General features: G+C 35.5%; 1 protein-coding gene across 2 annotated transcripts; it reads right to left on the bottom strand.

The window, feature by feature from the left end:
- Positions 1-4,402: 4,402 nt before the first annotated feature.
- LOC138330212 (uncharacterized) lies at positions 4,403-16,753 on the bottom strand. Of its 2 annotated transcripts, XM_069277665.1 has the most exons (9): positions 16,481-16,750; positions 12,511-12,597; positions 11,067-11,231; positions 10,063-10,230; positions 9,549-9,704; positions 8,637-8,777; positions 8,186-8,319; positions 5,583-5,667; positions 4,403-5,287 (listed from the first exon to the last, which is right to left on the bottom strand). In XM_069277665.1, exons 1-9 carry the CDS (start codon positions 16,539-16,541, stop codon positions 4,641-4,643), a joined length of 1,644 nt encoding a protein of 547 aa, XP_069133766.1. In that variant the 5' UTR covers positions 16,542-16,750; the 3' UTR covers positions 4,403-4,640. The 2 variants fall into 2 exon arrangements, with proteins under 2 accessions (XP_069133766.1, XP_069133767.1); XM_069277666.1 differs by lacking the exon at positions 9,549-9,704 and having other exon boundaries at positions 16,481-16,753.
- Between the last annotated feature and the right edge of the window lie 1,385 nt (positions 16,754-18,138).

Here is an 18,138-nt window from a genome sequence, read left to right as displayed (position 1 = left end):
ATTGTATAAATGGCATTTTTCCATTCCAATCAAAGTCCAATCAAATTAAAATTAGACTTGTTATTCCGCTCCCACTACAATACTCTAAGTTACGCTTCAATAGTAGCGTAGTGGGAGCGGAATTACAAGTCTAATTTTAATTAGATTGATCAAAGTCTGCTCTGAATTATGTATGACCAAGGTATTTAACCGAAGTTACAAACGAGAGTACATCCTTTTTGTCGCACTATCTTTACCTTCTAACAATCAAGGAAATTATCATTCGAAGCTCATCATAAAAAAACATCCTCCCAAGCATGATAATATACTAATATATTAAGTAATTGTCGTTTATATTACTTGTTACACAAAACACTTAATATTAGACATAACCTAATTATAGAATATCGTCGAGATGAATGCAATATGAGTGACAGATACATGTTTTACTTGATAGAATGTCGCCTTTTACATGGATGGCAGCTGATTAGATATAATTAAATTACAAATTCATTCAAACTGACTGTACACTATAAGATGGTTTTATTTCTGAAACTTTAATAGGTTACAATGTAAGTGCGCCCTGACACCAGCTCAGAGCTTTTTTGAGAGAAAAAATAAATAATAACTAATATCTATTGTATATCTTTGATGTGACTTACTCTATCGTAAGAGAAAAAATACAAGACACTTAACGCATTCTTTGGACAATAATTCTACATAGTACATGTACCCTTCCAATAATTTGATGATACATTTGCATATCCTTTTTATTTGTTGGACAGTAATTAACGAAATTACAGGGACATAATTTGAAATAGTAATCTCAGGTGCCAACGTCACAAATGCCAGAGATGATTAGAAATGATCACCTTAAATACCAGAAAGTCATTGCTACATGTCTGCACTGTTATACCAATGAAACATATTCTACTTCACAATTTCTTTCCCTACGCCTACATTAATATTTTGAAAGGGATTATAGTGAACTGGGTCGGTAGGCGAGATGAATATGACTGTCATGATTAGTTTGGTAGTGTCCACTTGACATTAAGCCCCATTTCCTGACCAGGACTTAATAGAAGTATTTCATCGTACACTGACCGGTGTCCGTGTAACTGCCTGTGGTCTCCAACACTTAGATATAATTATTAAATCTACGCATTACTGATTTAATATAATACTCATGGTTTAACAATATGTTTATTTGCGTAGAATAACAAGTTATAAACGTAAACACCGTAGTGCTACACGCTCACTCGCTTTACTTACTGCAAACCAACTCATTTCCGTGGAGATTTTATATTCACGATCGCATGCCTAATTACTTTTCATTGTGATTTGATACTTGTCATTTAGATTCGTTGTGTTCTGCACTGCAAATATTTGAAATATTTCGTGACTGTTTAATTAGGTCACCTGAGACGAAGTCTCAAGTGACCTATTCTAATCGCCTTTTGTCCGTCGTCGTCCGTCGTCCGTCGTGCGTCGTGCGTCGTGCGGTGTGCGTCGTCCGTCGTATGTCCGTAAACAATTTACATTTTTGACTTCTTCTCCAAAACTGCTGAAGCAATTTCAATGAAATTTTGCACAAACCTTCTTAGGCATAAGGCCAATAAAAATTGTGAATTATATGGTCCCCACCCCCCAGGGGGCTGTGGGAGGGGCCAAAAGGGGTAAAATTGAGTAAAATTTCAAAAATCTTCTTCTCTACTCACAGATGTGGTAGAATCAAATACTCTTCATAGATAGAAAGGTCTTAAGGTCCTTTACAAAAATTGTGAATTATATGACCCTGGGGTCTCTAGTTTCCCCCTGGGGGAGGGGGTTAAGTTTACTATAGTTTATATTGGGAAAACACATTTTTGCTTATTATTTGGTCATTTGTAATAGGAAATGAGTCAAATGTTGTCAAAATTATCAGTATGAGATTGGCCATTTAATCCTATTAACAAATTTTCTATGACTGACCCCCAGGGGCTTTAGGGGCGGGGTCAAAAGGGGTCAAATAGGCTAAAACTTCAAAAATCTTCTTCTGAAATTCTGGAAATGGTAGAATCAAATACTTTTCATAAATAGAAAGGTCTTAAGGTCCTTTACAAAAATTGTGAATTATATGACCCTGGGGTCTCACGTTTCCCCCTGGGGAGGGGGTCAAGTTTACTATAGTTTATATAGGGAAAATACATTTATGAGAATGTTTTGCTCAATTTTCATTGGAAACGAGTCAAACTTGGTTAGAATTATTAGCCTGAGATAGCATTTTAATATCATATCCACATTGGTCCTGGCCGACCCCCTGGGGGCAGATGGGTGGGGCTAAAAAAGGGTCAAATAGGCTAAAACTTCAAAAATCTTCTTCTGAAATTCTGGAAATGGTAGAATCAAATACTTTTCATAAATAGAAAGGTCTTAAGGTCCTTTACAAAAATTGTGAATTATATGACCCTGGGGTCTCACGTTTCCCCCTGGGGAGGGGGTCAAGTTTACTAAAGTTTATATAGGGAAAACACATTTATGAGAATGTTTTGCTCAATTTTCATTGGAAACGAGTCAAACTTGGTTAGAATTATTAGTCTGAGATAGCATTTTAATATCATTTCCACATTGGTCCTGGCCGACCCCCTGGGGGCAGAGGGGTGGGGCTAAAAAAGGGTCAAATAGGCTAAAACTTCAAAAATCTTCTTCTGAAATTCTGGAAATGGTAGAATCAAATACACTTTATAGATGAAAAGGTCTTAAAATTTGTTTATAAAAATTGTAAATTACATGACCCTGGGATCTCCTGTTTCCCCTTGGGGAGGGGGTCAAGTTTACTATAGTTTATATAGGAAAAACACATTAATGAGCATTTTTTGCTCAATTTTCATTGGAAATGAGTCAAACTTGGTTAGAATTATTAGCCTGAGATAGCATTTTAATATCATATCCACATTGGTCCTGGCCGACCCCCTGGGGGCAGAGGGCGGGGCAAAAAAAGGGTCAAATAGGCTAAAACTTCAAAAATCTTCTAAAATTCTGGATATAGTAGAATCAAATAATTATAGATGGAAAGGTCTTAAGGTGTTTTATAAAAATTGTGAATTATATGACCTTGGGGTCCCACGTTACCCCCTGGGGAGGGGTCAAGTTTACTTTAGTTTATATAGGAAAAATATATTTGTGAACATTATTTGCCCAATCTTTGTAGGAAATAAGTCAAACTTGATAAGAATATTTAGCCTAAGATATAGCATTTTAACATTCATATCTGTCCTCAATGACCCCTTGGGGGACCAGAGGGGCAGGACCAAAAAGGGTCAAAATGATTAAAATTTCAAAAAATACCTCTAAGTTCACAGGTTTGATGGAAGCAAATACTCTTCATAGTCTAAAGAGTCAAATTTATAAATCACTGACCAACTTCAAGGCCCAGCATATAGTGTTTATATGTCTTTAATTTGTTTCATTATTTGTTTCATTATATATTCTTACTCAGGTGACCGCTAAGGCCCATGGGCCTCTTGTTTTAGCGATTTTTATCGTCCGCGAAATTAATCCGCACGCAAAAATAAATCAAACTCAAATTAGTACTATCGGAGATATGCCACGGGCCCGCGTGCGAGTGCAGTTTTATATATTTACGTTCAAGGTCTAAACCAAATCCAATTCGAGTATGTCATTTTACTTTCTAATCGAAATAATAATATAAAACTATTAATTGATCGTGTTACGCTTCCATATTACATAACAAGTGCGATCAGTCTGCTGATAGGAGAAGTGTGTATTTACATGGCGTCTCGAGGTCTCTGTTTGTTGTTAATTAGGGGCTCATTTTACTGTATGTTATCGTAGTAAATAATTAAAAATGTAGCCTCGATATATGAGCTCTGTTATTACTGTAAATGACTTTTAAGTATCGTCATTGAGCTCACGTGACAAATAGAAGGAGGTTGATGCATATGTTCTTTACACTAACTCACTAATTCATCACGTGCACATGTTTTAATATCTCTGGTGCAGTGTCATATTCAACTAACGCGCGGTAATTAGAACGACGTCAGGAAAACATAAGACGACCCGCGTTATGAAAATTAACATTTAATTTATTGTGGGCCTTTAAACATTAGCCACATCGACAAATATGTTCTATCGCAATTTAGAGAGAAGTGGGTAACCGAATAGTCCCTATTGTATAGGTTGTTGATACATGTAATATGATGGATTTGGCATTATTCTCGAATCTGTGGAAAAAAACATGACAAACAATGTCTCTTATTAAATAAAAAGTCCACACATGGTATATCCTGTACCTACAGTCTATGGGAGATAATTCACTCTTCTAGTTTCATGTGACTTATTTCCACCTCAGTTAAATAGATCCCTATCGTGCAAAAAGAATAAGAAAGTATATGATACATTTGTCAAGAGTGGCATTACCAAAAACGATTTTGTCATTTACTGATGGAAAATGCTATCATCAATGCCCAATTACGTTCCTACTTTTGTTCAAATATATTTAGTATTTGAAATCAGTCTGAAAAACACATATACTGTGTGTCTAGTGAAATACCAATAACCATCAATCAGTACCTTGCAACTGTCACCAATCATATCGAACCGGTAACCGTCATTAAGCTGTCCATTTCAATTAGATACATAAACTGCCATGTTTATTGCAATTACAAGTGTGTACAAAATATTCCATTTTCATTTGGACACGGTTCATCACCGAATAAATTGACTGAAGAGTTTGTATTAGATGTGGCGTCAGTCGAGCCAAGATCTTCGTCACATGCGGCCATCATTTGCATTTCGATGACTTCCGTCCTTGTTTGGTCACGTGGTTCTTTTCTCTTCCGCCATTGGACCTGCACCCCTACCAGAATTGTAAGCAATAACAGCAAGATAATGATCACAGTCACCACGATCCCCGTATATAGGGTATAAAGTTCATTTTTTGACATCGGGGATGACCCGCTCACCTGCGACGTCTTGTCTACCTGGTTGGTTCCTATCTTTGCCATACCAACCATCGTTGAAACGTTTTCGAAAGTGAAATTTGTGAAATTATTCGGATGAAAATTGTTTTGCATATTGTTTTGTTTACGTGAAGTATTTGTTACTACTTTTCGATCGAATGTTTTGTTTGTAATAGCTTCAGTGATTGTGTCCTCCCTGAAAATATTAGTGGATGTTGAAGAATCTGTTATTGGTGAAGTCACATGATCAGATGTTGTTGGTTTTATTTCTGCAGGACTGCTCTCCACCACGTGATTTGTTACTGACGTCACTTCCGTCGTAACTTTCATTGAAAAATCCTCGAAGTCTAGCAAAATAAAACAGGAAAATACTTATCCAGAAGGTTGCTAAAGTACAAATCCATACGTTTTTTTTTAAATAGATATCCTGATGAATAATATGTTTTACCATTACTTCTTGCAAGTGATTGCCCTTTCAAACAGTCTGATAAAAATCAAACTACTTTACCCTTTCAAACATTTCGATCCGGTAACTGAATATTTTAATTGTGACAAGAACTATCTAATGAAGTCAGTATTCATTCAAAATCTATTGTGATATATACACGTGGCAGAAAGTGAGCAAAACATGATTTCTCTAACCTTTGTCTGAACAGTTGTAAAGCATGACGTCATCAATAGCCACGTCATGAGCCCAATTGGTTGTTCTGGTGGCTTGTATCACAATCTAAAACGAAAGAAATATTCATTCAGAAGGAGCGATAATGTTTCCACCAAAGGGAACTCCATGATTGAGAAACAAGTACATATACTTGCAGAAATATTATCACTATGGCAATAGTAACAAAATGTTTGTTTCACAATTGTAATCGTTTAAACAGACAAAACAAAAACAAAAGAAAGAAATAAGTCGGATGCCATTTGCTTATTTTATTACACTTTATTGTTTTGTTCGAACACATATGATTGTTCAATGTAGATGCAATTGCGTTTAACAAAGGTACATGCACACGTACCTTCTTACCTGTACATATAAGGAAATAGAACGTATGGAATATAAAAAATCGCGTCGTTGTTAGGTTGTTTGACATTGTTCTATTGTTGTTGTGTGGTAGGTGTGTTGCTGATGGTGGTGGTGGTGGTGTTGGCGGTTGTAGGTGGTGATTGTGAAGACAAATAGTGGTGACAGTTTTGTGTAGGTTGTGCTTGTGGTGGTGGTGGTGGTGGTAGTGATGGCAGAGTTCAGAAGTGATGATGATGGAAATAGTGAAGGAGATGATGTGAAAGGGTGATATATATAGTAGTGGTAGTTGTGGCTAGATGTTGTTGTGGTGGTGGTGGTTGTGGTGGCTAGCTGTGGTGGTGGTGGTTGTGGTTGTGGTGGCTAGATGTGGTGGTGGTGGCTAGCTGTGGTGGTGGTGGTTGTTGTGGCTAGATGTGGTGGTGGTGGTTGTGGTGGCTAACTGTGGTGCTGGTGGTGGTTGTGGTGGCTAGATGTGGTGGTGGTTGTGGTGGTGGTGGTGGTGGTGGTGGTGACAACGATTTAAAGTGTAATGGTGACACAGTGATTGATATGCGAGATGTTGATAATGGTGGTAGTGGTTGGTAGTCTAGTTGGTGGCGTGATTGATATGTGAGATGTTGATAACGGTGGCAGTGGTTGGTAGTCTAGTTGGTGGCGTGATTGATATGTGAGATGTTGATAACGGTGGCAGTGGTTGGTAGTCTAGTTGGTGGCGTGATTGATATGTGAGATGTTGATAACGGTGGCAGTGGTTGGTAGTCTAGTCTAGTTGGTGGCGTGATTGATATGTGAGATGTTGATAACGGTGGCAGTGGTTGGTAGTCTAGTTGGTGGCGTGATTGATATGTGAGATGTTGATAACGGTGGCAGTGGTTGGTAGTCTAGTTGGTGGCGTGATTGATATGTGAGATGTTGATAACGGTGGCAGTGGTTGGTAGTCTAGTTGGTGGCGTGATTGATATGTGAGATGTTGATAACAGTGGCAGTGGTTGGTAGTCTACTTGGTGGCGTGATTGATATGTGAGATGTTGATAACGGTGGTAGTGGTTGGTAGTCTAGTTGGTGGCGTGATTGATATGCGAGATGTTGATAACGGTGGTAGTGGTTGGTAGTCTAGTTGGTGGCGTGATTGATATGTGAGATGTTGATAACGGTGGCAGTGGTTGGTAGTCTAGTTGGTGTTGTGATTGATATGTGAGATGTTGATAACGGTGGCAGTGGTTGGTAGTCTAGTTGGTGGCGTGATTGATATGTGAGATGTTGATAACGGTGGCAGTGGTTGGTAGTCTAGTTGGTGGCGTGATTGATATGTGAGATGTTGATAACGGTGGCAGTGGTTGGTAGTCTAGTTGGTGGCGTGATTGATATATGAGATGTTGATAACGGTGGCAGTGGTTGGTAGTCTAGTTGGTGGCGTGATTGATATGTGAGATGTTGATAACAGTGGCAGTGGTTGGTAGTCTAGTTGTTGGCGTGATTGATATGTGAGATGTTGATAACGGTGGCAGTGGTTGGTAGTCTAGTTGGTGGCGTGATTGATATGTGAGATGTTGATAACGGTGGTAGTGGTTGGTAGTCTAGTTGGTGGCGTGATTGATATGCGAGATGTTGATAACGGTGGTAGTGGTTGGTAATCTATTGGTGGCGTGATTGATATGTGAGATGTTGATAACGGTGGCAGTGGTTGGTAGTCTAGTTGGTGGCGTGATTGATATGTGAGATGTTGATAACGGTGGTAGTGGTTGGTAGTCTAGTTGGTGGCGTGATTGATATGTGAGATGTTGATAACGGTGGCAGTGGTTGGTAGTCTAGTTGGTGGCGTGATTGATATGTGAGATGTTGATAATGGTGGTAGTGGTTGGTTGGTAGTCTAGTTGGTGGCGCTGATGCGTATATTGGTGGTGTTGGTGCTGACCATATTAGTGCTGTTGGATATATGGGTTTAGCGGTGATGATAATGGTGTGAATGAGGATGGTAGTAGTTGTAGGCAATGATGTATAAGTTATCTACGTTCTTGTAGTAGTGATGACCCGTGTGGTTATAATGCTTCTTGTTGATGTCTGATATCTATCTGTCATAATGTCTAATTCTGGTGTCAGGGCCATAGTATCTCGGGCTATCGTCGATGTTATTGTTACTTGTGATGTTGGACACTGGTTACCGGTAATAATGAAGAAATACGTAATAACTGGTCTCATTGCTCTGAATTATTTGTCATACCTGCATTAACTGGTAGTACTCTCTCAGTCTATTCAACCCTCGGATCCAGCGGTTGCCGTGACTACCAGTCGTGGTAAACAGTAGATCTTCTACCATCTGGTGGTCTCTTATGTACACAGACAAGGAACTGAACTCTGAAACAAAATAACGTCTGACTGTCTACCCCATGTTAGTTGAGCGGAATTTATACAAGTGTGTTTGAAATGATTCCCATAACTTCTATAACGAATGTTATCAATTTGAATGGATGTGCAATGATATTGTGTTCTAAATACTTAGAGCATTCAAGCTAAATTAAAGAATTAAAAATAAGCGAGCTCACGATTTAAATGTTAAATTACATACATACATATGTTTTCGCTGTATAGAAGTATGTTTTTCTTTTTCTCGTTTACTTCAAATACCTTAAATATCAAATCTACACCTGTTCAAAACATGGTTTTTCACATACCCTCGTGTTTTGCATTTCCAAGCATGTGGTAGAAAAACTGGAAGCAGGTTCCTATCGGAACATTTCGGAACCAGGGGGAGATAAGTCTAGCCACTTCGTCCCGTCCTGAATATCCGGAACTCTCCATGTAAAGATAGTTACCTACAAAATAGGGACGGAAAAGGAAATGAAAATACGCTATTTACGCAGAGACTAAATTGCGACTCATTTCTATGCGTGGACGACTTTTTAACGAAGATATAAGTTTGCGGTTTAGAGTCACGTGCTTCTACAAAGAGACTACATTAAAATGAGGATGTAAACAACAAATGTATGCTACACAATAACTATACGGTACACAATAAATGTACGATACACAAAAAATATACAGTATACTATATATGTATGATACAAATATATGGTACACAATAAATGTATGATACACAATAAATATACGGTACACAATATATGTATGATACAAATATACGGTACACAATAAATGTATGATACACAATAAATATACGGTACACAATATATGTATGATACAAATATATGGTACACAATAAATGTATGATACGCAATAAATATAAGGTACACAATATATGTATGATACAAATATAAGGTACACAATAAATGTATGATACAAAATAAATATACGGTACACAATAAATGTATGATACACAATAAATATACGGTACACAATAAATGTATGATACAAAAATAAATATACGGTACACAATAAATGTATGGTACAAATATACGATACACAATAAATGGTTGATACAAAATAAATATACGATACACAATAAATTTATGATACAAGATGAATATACGGTACACAATATATGTATGGTACAAATATCCGGTACACAATAAATGTACGATACACAAAAATTATATGGTATACAACAAATATATGTGTGTACGATGTACCTGTAGTCCCGCCCGGCGAGTGACCAGTGCTCGGCCCTGTCTGATTTGTAGGTGTTGACCCATTTGTTCTTGTCCATACTAGTGTTGAATTGATGTCGTTGGTCCAGCCACACAAATCTTTCTCCTCAAATCCACATGACTGCCTAGCTTCCTCGACTTAAATTGTTTTAATTGTTTTGTAATTATAAATTTGTCTTAGCGAACATCTATCACATAATAAACATTTAAAGTTACAAGATTTCCTTAATTTCTTATATCAGCCTCTACAATTTCAGTGAATACTAGATCTAGCCGGAAAATGATACATCTCGAAAAGAGAGAATTTCTCTTGATAGTTAGGCGGGTTAGTAAAAGGTCCGGAGTTCGATCCCTAGAGGAGACAGTTGTAAAAGCATGCGCTCTGTTTTTACAAATATCTCTTTGTTATCAATAATCGGTGATTCTTTAGTTCATCTCATTATAATAATAGGAACTTAAATATAAAAATCATTTTGAAACATCTACGAATACTCACGGGTACAAACGGGCACAGTTCCGCTCCATTTTTCACCGTCACAAGTAAGCAGATTATCTCCCCTGAGGTTCATTCCTGAAGGACAGGAGAACACCATAAGCGCCCCCTGGTACCGGCGTGTCACATATAAATATTCATCACTTATAGGTATATCCGGACATCTGTTTGCTGAAACAAATTCAAAAACATATTTGTGATGTTTAAATTATGGTTAACTGCAGTTATGCTCGTATGACGTAATAATCGAAGTGAGTGTGGAGTTTATACCTGTGTAAATCGCTATTCTGACGCGTAGGAATACATCGACAAGTTGTATATGATTGATGCCAATACTTTAACTCAGCACACAACCAGTTTTGTTTTCTAATTTTCATTTTCAATGCACACAATACAAACCAACAAACATGAAAATCAAATACGTAAATCTTGAAAAAAGATGACGTCATCAAGGATTTTCTATCTCCGGAAGTTGAAAATCTTTTCCATGAAATCAATCAGGTTTGTAATATGGATGAAATTTCCTTGTCGAAATTATTTGGGATTAAACATAGCTAAAGTGTAGTAACAAGGAAAGTAATAGATGACAATTCTATGAAAGGGACTGTCCGTCGGTAAAAATCAAAATTACAATTTCGTTTCAAGTCTTTGATAGATTGCTAGATTTGAGTATTCTGCTTAATCTTAATACCATTTATTTGTATGGTTAAATCAAAACATTGACAAATTATATATCATGTTTTTAAAGTGGCTATTGTATTGTAATTCAGCTACAATACTATCTCGTTGCTTGAAATGAAATGCCTGATATGTTTAATTTGAGAAATACTAATGTACTAAAATTTATACGTGGTGAATGCCCTGATGATTTATCACGTACTTCTGTTAATGACGAGTGAAATGTTTGCTGATCAAATCGTGAATGAGTTACTTCCCTTTCTATATCAAAATTTATTCAATTCCCGAAGATTACAGGAATCTGTCGAGGTTTGCCTAAAGATTCTTACCTATACATAATGGCGGATTTCCGGTCCAGGAGCCACCCACGCATATAGCTCGTTTAGCGCCATATAGAAGAAAGGGGGGATAACAATAAAATCGGACAGAACGTCTACTGTACTTCACATGTAATCCTCTGGTTAGCTGGATCGTCTGGCAATGTTCCTCGGTAACTGAAAAATATAAGTGGTCTTTGTCTACGTACCCGCCTGTTTGTGATACCAGAAAAGTGCGTCTGCAGTTCAAATTATTTTAAGACTCTTTCATATGTGAATTTGAAGGATATAGATATTTTACGTGATGGTCTCAAACTGTAGTAAAACCGGCCAGGCTTGTCGATGGGTTTATAACATTTTGTAATCAAGAGGGTAGACTATCCCTATTCTTCGTGCCCAAATACAAAAGAATATTTTCTCTCATAGTTTGATGCTTATGTGTATAATAAATCGGCGACTAAAATCAATTATCAATAGATGAACATCGTACGTTACTTGAAACGTAAATCCCATTGTGTATGGCTGCTTTACAGTAAAACCCGGCCGGTTTCTAAATGCAGTTTTAATGCAACACAGACAATATGTCACAAGGTTGTCTGGCATGAGATAAACCTGCATTGCATCCAAAGTATAAAAAACTGTCACAAAATCGATTTGTAAAGTAAATAATGTAGCACACATGATATTTAGGTAGATATGGGATTAGTTAAAGGGGGCAAAATTTGTATTTTAGTGTGTAAAAAACCGGGCAATAAAACCAAATAGCTTAATAATTCCGTCACCAATTCACGTATTTCACTCAATCTTTATTAAAATTCAGGAATACAAATGAAATACATAAAAAAAAACTGATACAACGAAAGGCAACAATTTTTAACATTTAGTGTTATAGAAGTGTTTATTTGGTAAAATTTCAAATCGCATTTCACAAAAATGTTCTTTAAGAAGAGAAGTTAAAATAATTGCTACCCGGCCTTAACACCCAGTATGTGCCCTTGTATCCTTGTTTCATCAACGTCCCTTAACCTCAATGTTATATGTGCCATATATTTCACACTCATTACTCACAAATCAAGAAGTGATGTCATTTACTACCAAAAGGTAATGTGCAGAAGTTACGAAGAAAAAATTAGTTTTTAAAGTACAAATAAGAGTTAAAAATGATTTGGCAATTTACTACCATATATTTACGGTCAAACCATAAAGAATTTCACTGTGCATAATAAAAATGTTGTAACTATTTTTTATAGGTGATCATGCATTTTTTTCTGTCCATTTTCAATAGATTAATGAAGAAAAACTCAACATTTCACCCAGATGAGGCACATATACCTTTAACGAAGAGGTATTTTCTATATTTTTTTTCTATTTTTCTATAGAGAATTTTAAATTAAGGATTTCCTTAAATGTAAGAAATGTTGATACAACAATGGCACAGTACATGCGTGAAACCTACCTGTAGATGCGTTTGTAGAACCGTTTCTCGTCCTTCCTTTGGGTGTGGAAGCGACTCCATCGTACATAGAACTCACTCCAAAGATATCTGAAAACAAAAAACTGTTAACTCTGTTAAACGAATAACAATACCCTGCCTCAACTCCGTTCTGACGACGATCATCTGTCAGAAATCTCTCGTCCGTCGTCCAGACGTTCGTTCGTCTATACAACTTTGTTAATCCTAGCTTGGTAGTGTCAAATTTATTTACATATTGTAAGCAATATTTATGGGATTGACAAAATCTGTCAAAACTTTCTAATAGAACCTGTTTTAGAGACCAATTATATAAAGATCACCAGATAAATAGGACAAAACTACTGTCTTTCTCTCTCTTATAGACAATTTTAACACACTTTAACTTGTGAATATAACGTCCGTGTTTTCCACGTTGTTGTAACGTCAGGAGTGATAATTAAGGATGTACTCCTCTGAGAAGTCAAAATTTTCTTGTATTAAACTTTTTTTCTCATATAAATTATTGGAAAGAGGAGTTCATACCATGAAAGAAAATGGAAGAAAAAACATATGTCCGTGTGCTCGTTTTTGAGTTATTGTCACTCAAAGATACCAAAATGACAAAATAGTGGATTTTATTGGAATTTCGCCGTTTTGACCACATACACTAGAATTTAAAGCCATAATTTCCTAATGAGGTGTTTGATATGTATGGATGTTTGTAGAATTTATTTTCCAGTAGTCTTCATTAAAAATATATCAGTTATGATTAATAAGAGTCATATTTTTTCTCAAAATAACAACATATGCTACCCCTACCCCTTAATTTTGAGCTCCAAAATGCACCATTTTCAGCCATTTTTGTCAAATTTAATACTTTATAGAAAAAGTTCTGGTATTAAACTTTTGTCAATAGTTTGCATATCAATAGGGAAATGGTTGTTCTTTCTAAATCAGGCAGAAAAATGGGGGGTCCGTGTGCTTACTTTTTTGCCCCATTTAAATATATGTTATTTTTCAATATTTTTGACTAAAAAATAAAAGTGCTCAAATTACCATTAAATGTAAAAATAAAGTGACAAAAGTGTATCCCAGTGAAGATTTACAGCAAAAATTAACTCCATACAACTGAAAATGCTGACGCGGTGATGATTTAAGTAAAAACAATTTAAGTAAAAAATGGGAAAACGATGGCTCTTCTCAAAGCCAAAAAAGACACAATTTCAAAATGGCCGCCAAATGGGCCATTTCTAAAAATCGCTGTGTAAAAAAAATCTACTAAAAATAGAAATGTAATATTTTGACAAAATTTGCTACAGACCACATGCTACAGATATTGATAAATCGTATTTGAAAATCTCATAACGTTTATGATCTATGTCGAAACGAGACTTTAACGGGACTGAAACCACAGAAGAATACATCCTTAACAGTCGCTTATATCTATTAATGGTGCATGTCCAGTAACTATATGCAAAATATATGTACAAAAAGGTTGTGTACATACACATTGCCTACCAATACAGGACATGTACAGTAGTTCTACCGTACAGTAATTGAACGAAAACCAACATTTTTCGCAACAAACGTGATTTGTCTGCAAATCAAGACAATTCTCGCTTACAGGTATACTGAAATATGTAAGACTTGTAATTGAAAGTAGAGACCTTTGGTTTTACGTAATTAAGATGCTGTGCCCGTTGTCGGAATCAGATTTTGACAAATTATCTACTGCAATGTATTCTCCATCCATTTCTTCAACCCTTTTGTAAAAAAATAATGATATTCTTAAAATTGTTCTGCATAAATGAGACTTATCAAATTTAGCAGCTACGAAGAAAGTTTAATGTGAATAGTTATATATGGGTTTTGTAATTTGTTGACAGAATTATTCTTCAAATAATACAGTTGTTAAAACGTCAATATTTAATAAAAGCATGTGTTTGTTTTATTAAATAACAGCCAGGTTATGTAAGGACGACCTTTGTAACGCCACTGTGTATAATAGAGGAACGAACAAGTATGATGTGGGCGGAATATGCAGGATACACATATATAAATAGACAGCATTTTATGTATATTGCGATGTATCATGCTGATGATTAACGTTGTGTAGGCTACAGTAGAAAGTAGTCACGGAAGTGTTAGGGTGGAAACGTGATTTCTTTCATATGTTAGGGAAGAAATTCGAGAATAATACATTTATTAGAAATTTTTACGAAATGTGCGGTTATTTGGTTAGGGTTATCATTGCATCGACTTGGGTGCATTTTGGGCCTTATAAGGACCCTTCCACTAGAAATATTAGGCTGTATTTTTTCTTAATTTCTAAACCTGGGCAGGGATATCCCCAATTTTACCAGTGTAAGATTTTTCTATCTCACCCTAGGGTAAAGACAAGCTACACAATATCTTTACACATGCTCAAATAGAGCAAGAGAAAAATAATTCACCTCCATAGGGGTGAGACGAGTGATCTCAATCCTGCGGGTAAGATTCTTTTAAAGCTGTTAAACACTCGATAAAGCTTCATGGTTGAGATTCTCATGTCTCATTCCAAAAGGGGTGAACAAATTCTGTTATTCCCAATTTCGTGTGAATAATTTCCCAAATAAAAAACAAATGTCTTTCAAATATACATATTTCATGAAATACACTAAAAACCAATTCAAAATGTGCATGTACCTGTATGAAATTATTTAGTATGAAAATCACTTCACTGTATTAAGCTCCATGCAGCTTACCGAAGTTAAGGAAAATTATTATAAATTTAAAGTTTCCTATGTAGGAAAGCATTACAGAAGGAAATGATCTCAATTTTATTAACTTTCCTTAACTTCTGTCTTTCTTTCCTATTTGTGCTATATTAGGAGTATAATTTTCTTCGGTTAAATGTTAAAGTTACATGTATATATATGTGCCACAACTGGGCATTATGTAACATTATATACATTTGTATGGAAAAGTGCAATTCTAAGTTGTATAACTTGTGCCTAATTCCTTTTTACTTTGTACCAATAAAATATATTTAAACTAAACTAAATTAAGCGAAAATGTGGACATGCTATTTTTCTTCAAAAATCTATACGATTTGATGAGTTAAGCTGTGAAAATCGTTCAAATGGACAGACAAACATGAATGATGCGTTATAAGCAAAAGTTTTAATACAGAATTTATGAAGTGTATCGGCACTCAAACAGTGACTATTTCATAAGTTCGATTTGTACGCTGTCACCTTCATCAGACAAATGGCCACGTAACATAATACACAGAGGTGTAAAAAGTGAACGACAGTGTACACATCATAATGATCATTGAAACGTCAGATATAAAATATCCATTGATTGTGTAACAATACTATTACATACACCACACTTTCGAACCAGACAGACATGTTTAGAAACAGACCCAGTTACCATAGTCACCAAACAATTAAAGAAGCTTAATTCATTTATATGAATACTGTAGACGCAACGTATTTTGAAAAATAGGTTGGTATTCACTTATGTAATCAGGTCCCGATTTCTCGAAACAAACTTAGGATTTTTTTTTTAGAAATCAGAGCCAATTAATAGAAGAATTGAGTTTTCCACCTTACACGTTCGATGTTGATCATATGAAATAAATACACTAATTTCAATCCAAGCTTATTATATCCACAGGGTTCATGCAAATTAAGATCGTGTGATAAAGTATACATTCCATACATATTTAAAACAGTTGATAGCGAAACCTGTCATATTCTTTTAGATAAACAATAAATTCTACTAATTATGACCCAATGACGGTTGAAAGAATCAAAATATATCCCAATATTTTGGTGTCTTGGAAACTCACTTTGCATATGATATTTTCAGGTAGCAAACCGTCAGTTCTACTTTGTTTTCTAAATATAAAGCATGGTTAAAATCATATTGGAACAGACAATAATATACTTTTTGTTATCACATGACAAGGCTACATTGTACATACCTTCCGGGAAAGCAACCAATATTACAACGGCGACGAACACCAGTTTCCTTATGAAACCCATTTCCTCCCTTCTTTCAACCGGAAAAATCCCTCCTCTCGCAAAACTATGTTTCCCGAATAAAGTATTTTCTTGCGGACTTTACGCTTTCCATTTCACAATAGAATTGTTTGTTCGCGTTGTTTTCTTTTCAATACTTAGAGGGAGATGTCAATGTACACGTGTTTTCGTTGTAATATCTATTTGTTTTCCTGTTACATAGGAAATATGCACTTGTTATGCGACTTCATTTTGAACTAGGTGACCCCATGACAGCTGTACCTAGTTTAATTTCCGGTCATGCGCATTAATATTGTTTAGATAACTTGACTTCCATAGCAATAGACCAGATGCACGTGTGCATACTTTCCTTAAGCTTTTTTTTTTCTCTTTTTTTCTTATGAATATAAATATAAGGAAGGGTTTCAAATAATGAAATAACGGATTGAAATCAACGACCCACAGTCAAAACATCATAAAATAGATCATAGATGAGTTTTTTGATATGAATACTTATATAAGGAATGCATTATACTCAAAGTCGTAATACACAAAAATGACAACACGTTTATCTTGCACATGTTTCAATAAGAGTAAACTTTGCACATTATCATTTTTTTATATAAATTCACATACATAATGTATCTGCAGTAGAGGGGATGATTGGTAGGAGGTTTACAAGTATTCCAATCAACATTGTGTTACACGTACACGACCGAATTTCATATTAAATTTGACGATTGCACTGATAAGCAGTTGTCATTTTCAATAATAAAAAAAATAATTGGTGGTATGTGTCAGGGGGCGGCAATTTAACCACTTGTGTCTGCCAACATTTCTCCGCATAGCTTATTGATATGTACATGTATCCTGCTTGTCCAATACAAAATTTGTTTTCGAATATCGCAGAAGTGATACTTTATTAGTTTTGTATGTTAGAGCATAGAAATGTAAATGAAAAAATGTATCTGAAAGAAAAAAATATATGCACAAAAGGACAGAGAGTAGGAATAAAGTCGATCAGAAAATTACGATTACGGTGAAAGATAAACGAACACAAAGAAATAAACATGTTTACATTATTTGTACCCTGCGCGAATTCAGATTTCAATATGCAAATATCTGACACGTGTCAAATATCCAATTACCAGTTATATTTAACACTAATTATATCGACACGTATCAATTAGCTCCCCATGGTGGATGCAAATATACACTTAGTATGGGGTCGAGTAACTTACGTAACGCCCGCTTCTACTTAGATCGATTTAAATTGTGGTCAATTTTGAATTTTTATGATTTCATAAACACAGTATCATTTCCTTTATAAGGCCATTCTCGATTTCCAGGGGTTACGATCACTGATGATCTCTTCACACATGCATGTATGTTATGTAGTAAACATTGGAGTATCGAGAATTTTACTAGGGTATATACGGCTGTCGGTACATAAAATAAATCATTTGATTTGTAAACTTGATACAATTTGTATAACTTCTAGTTTCAAAACTCAAACTTAGCTTAAGGTAGCTCCATACTTTTGGGAAAACTAATGTCATTTTTTCTAACAGGTCTTATTTTCTTGTATTTTTAATGCAGATTTCAAATCTGTGTAGAAAAA

Source organism: Argopecten irradians, chromosome 8, assembly GCF_041381155.1.
Source record: "Argopecten irradians isolate NY chromosome 8, Ai_NY, whole genome shotgun sequence".
NCBI classification, from domain to species: domain Eukaryota; kingdom Metazoa; phylum Mollusca; class Bivalvia; order Pectinida; family Pectinidae; genus Argopecten; species Argopecten irradians.
The sequence above is the reverse complement of the archived record's forward strand: the minus strand, read 5'-3'. Positions and strand labels throughout refer to the sequence as shown.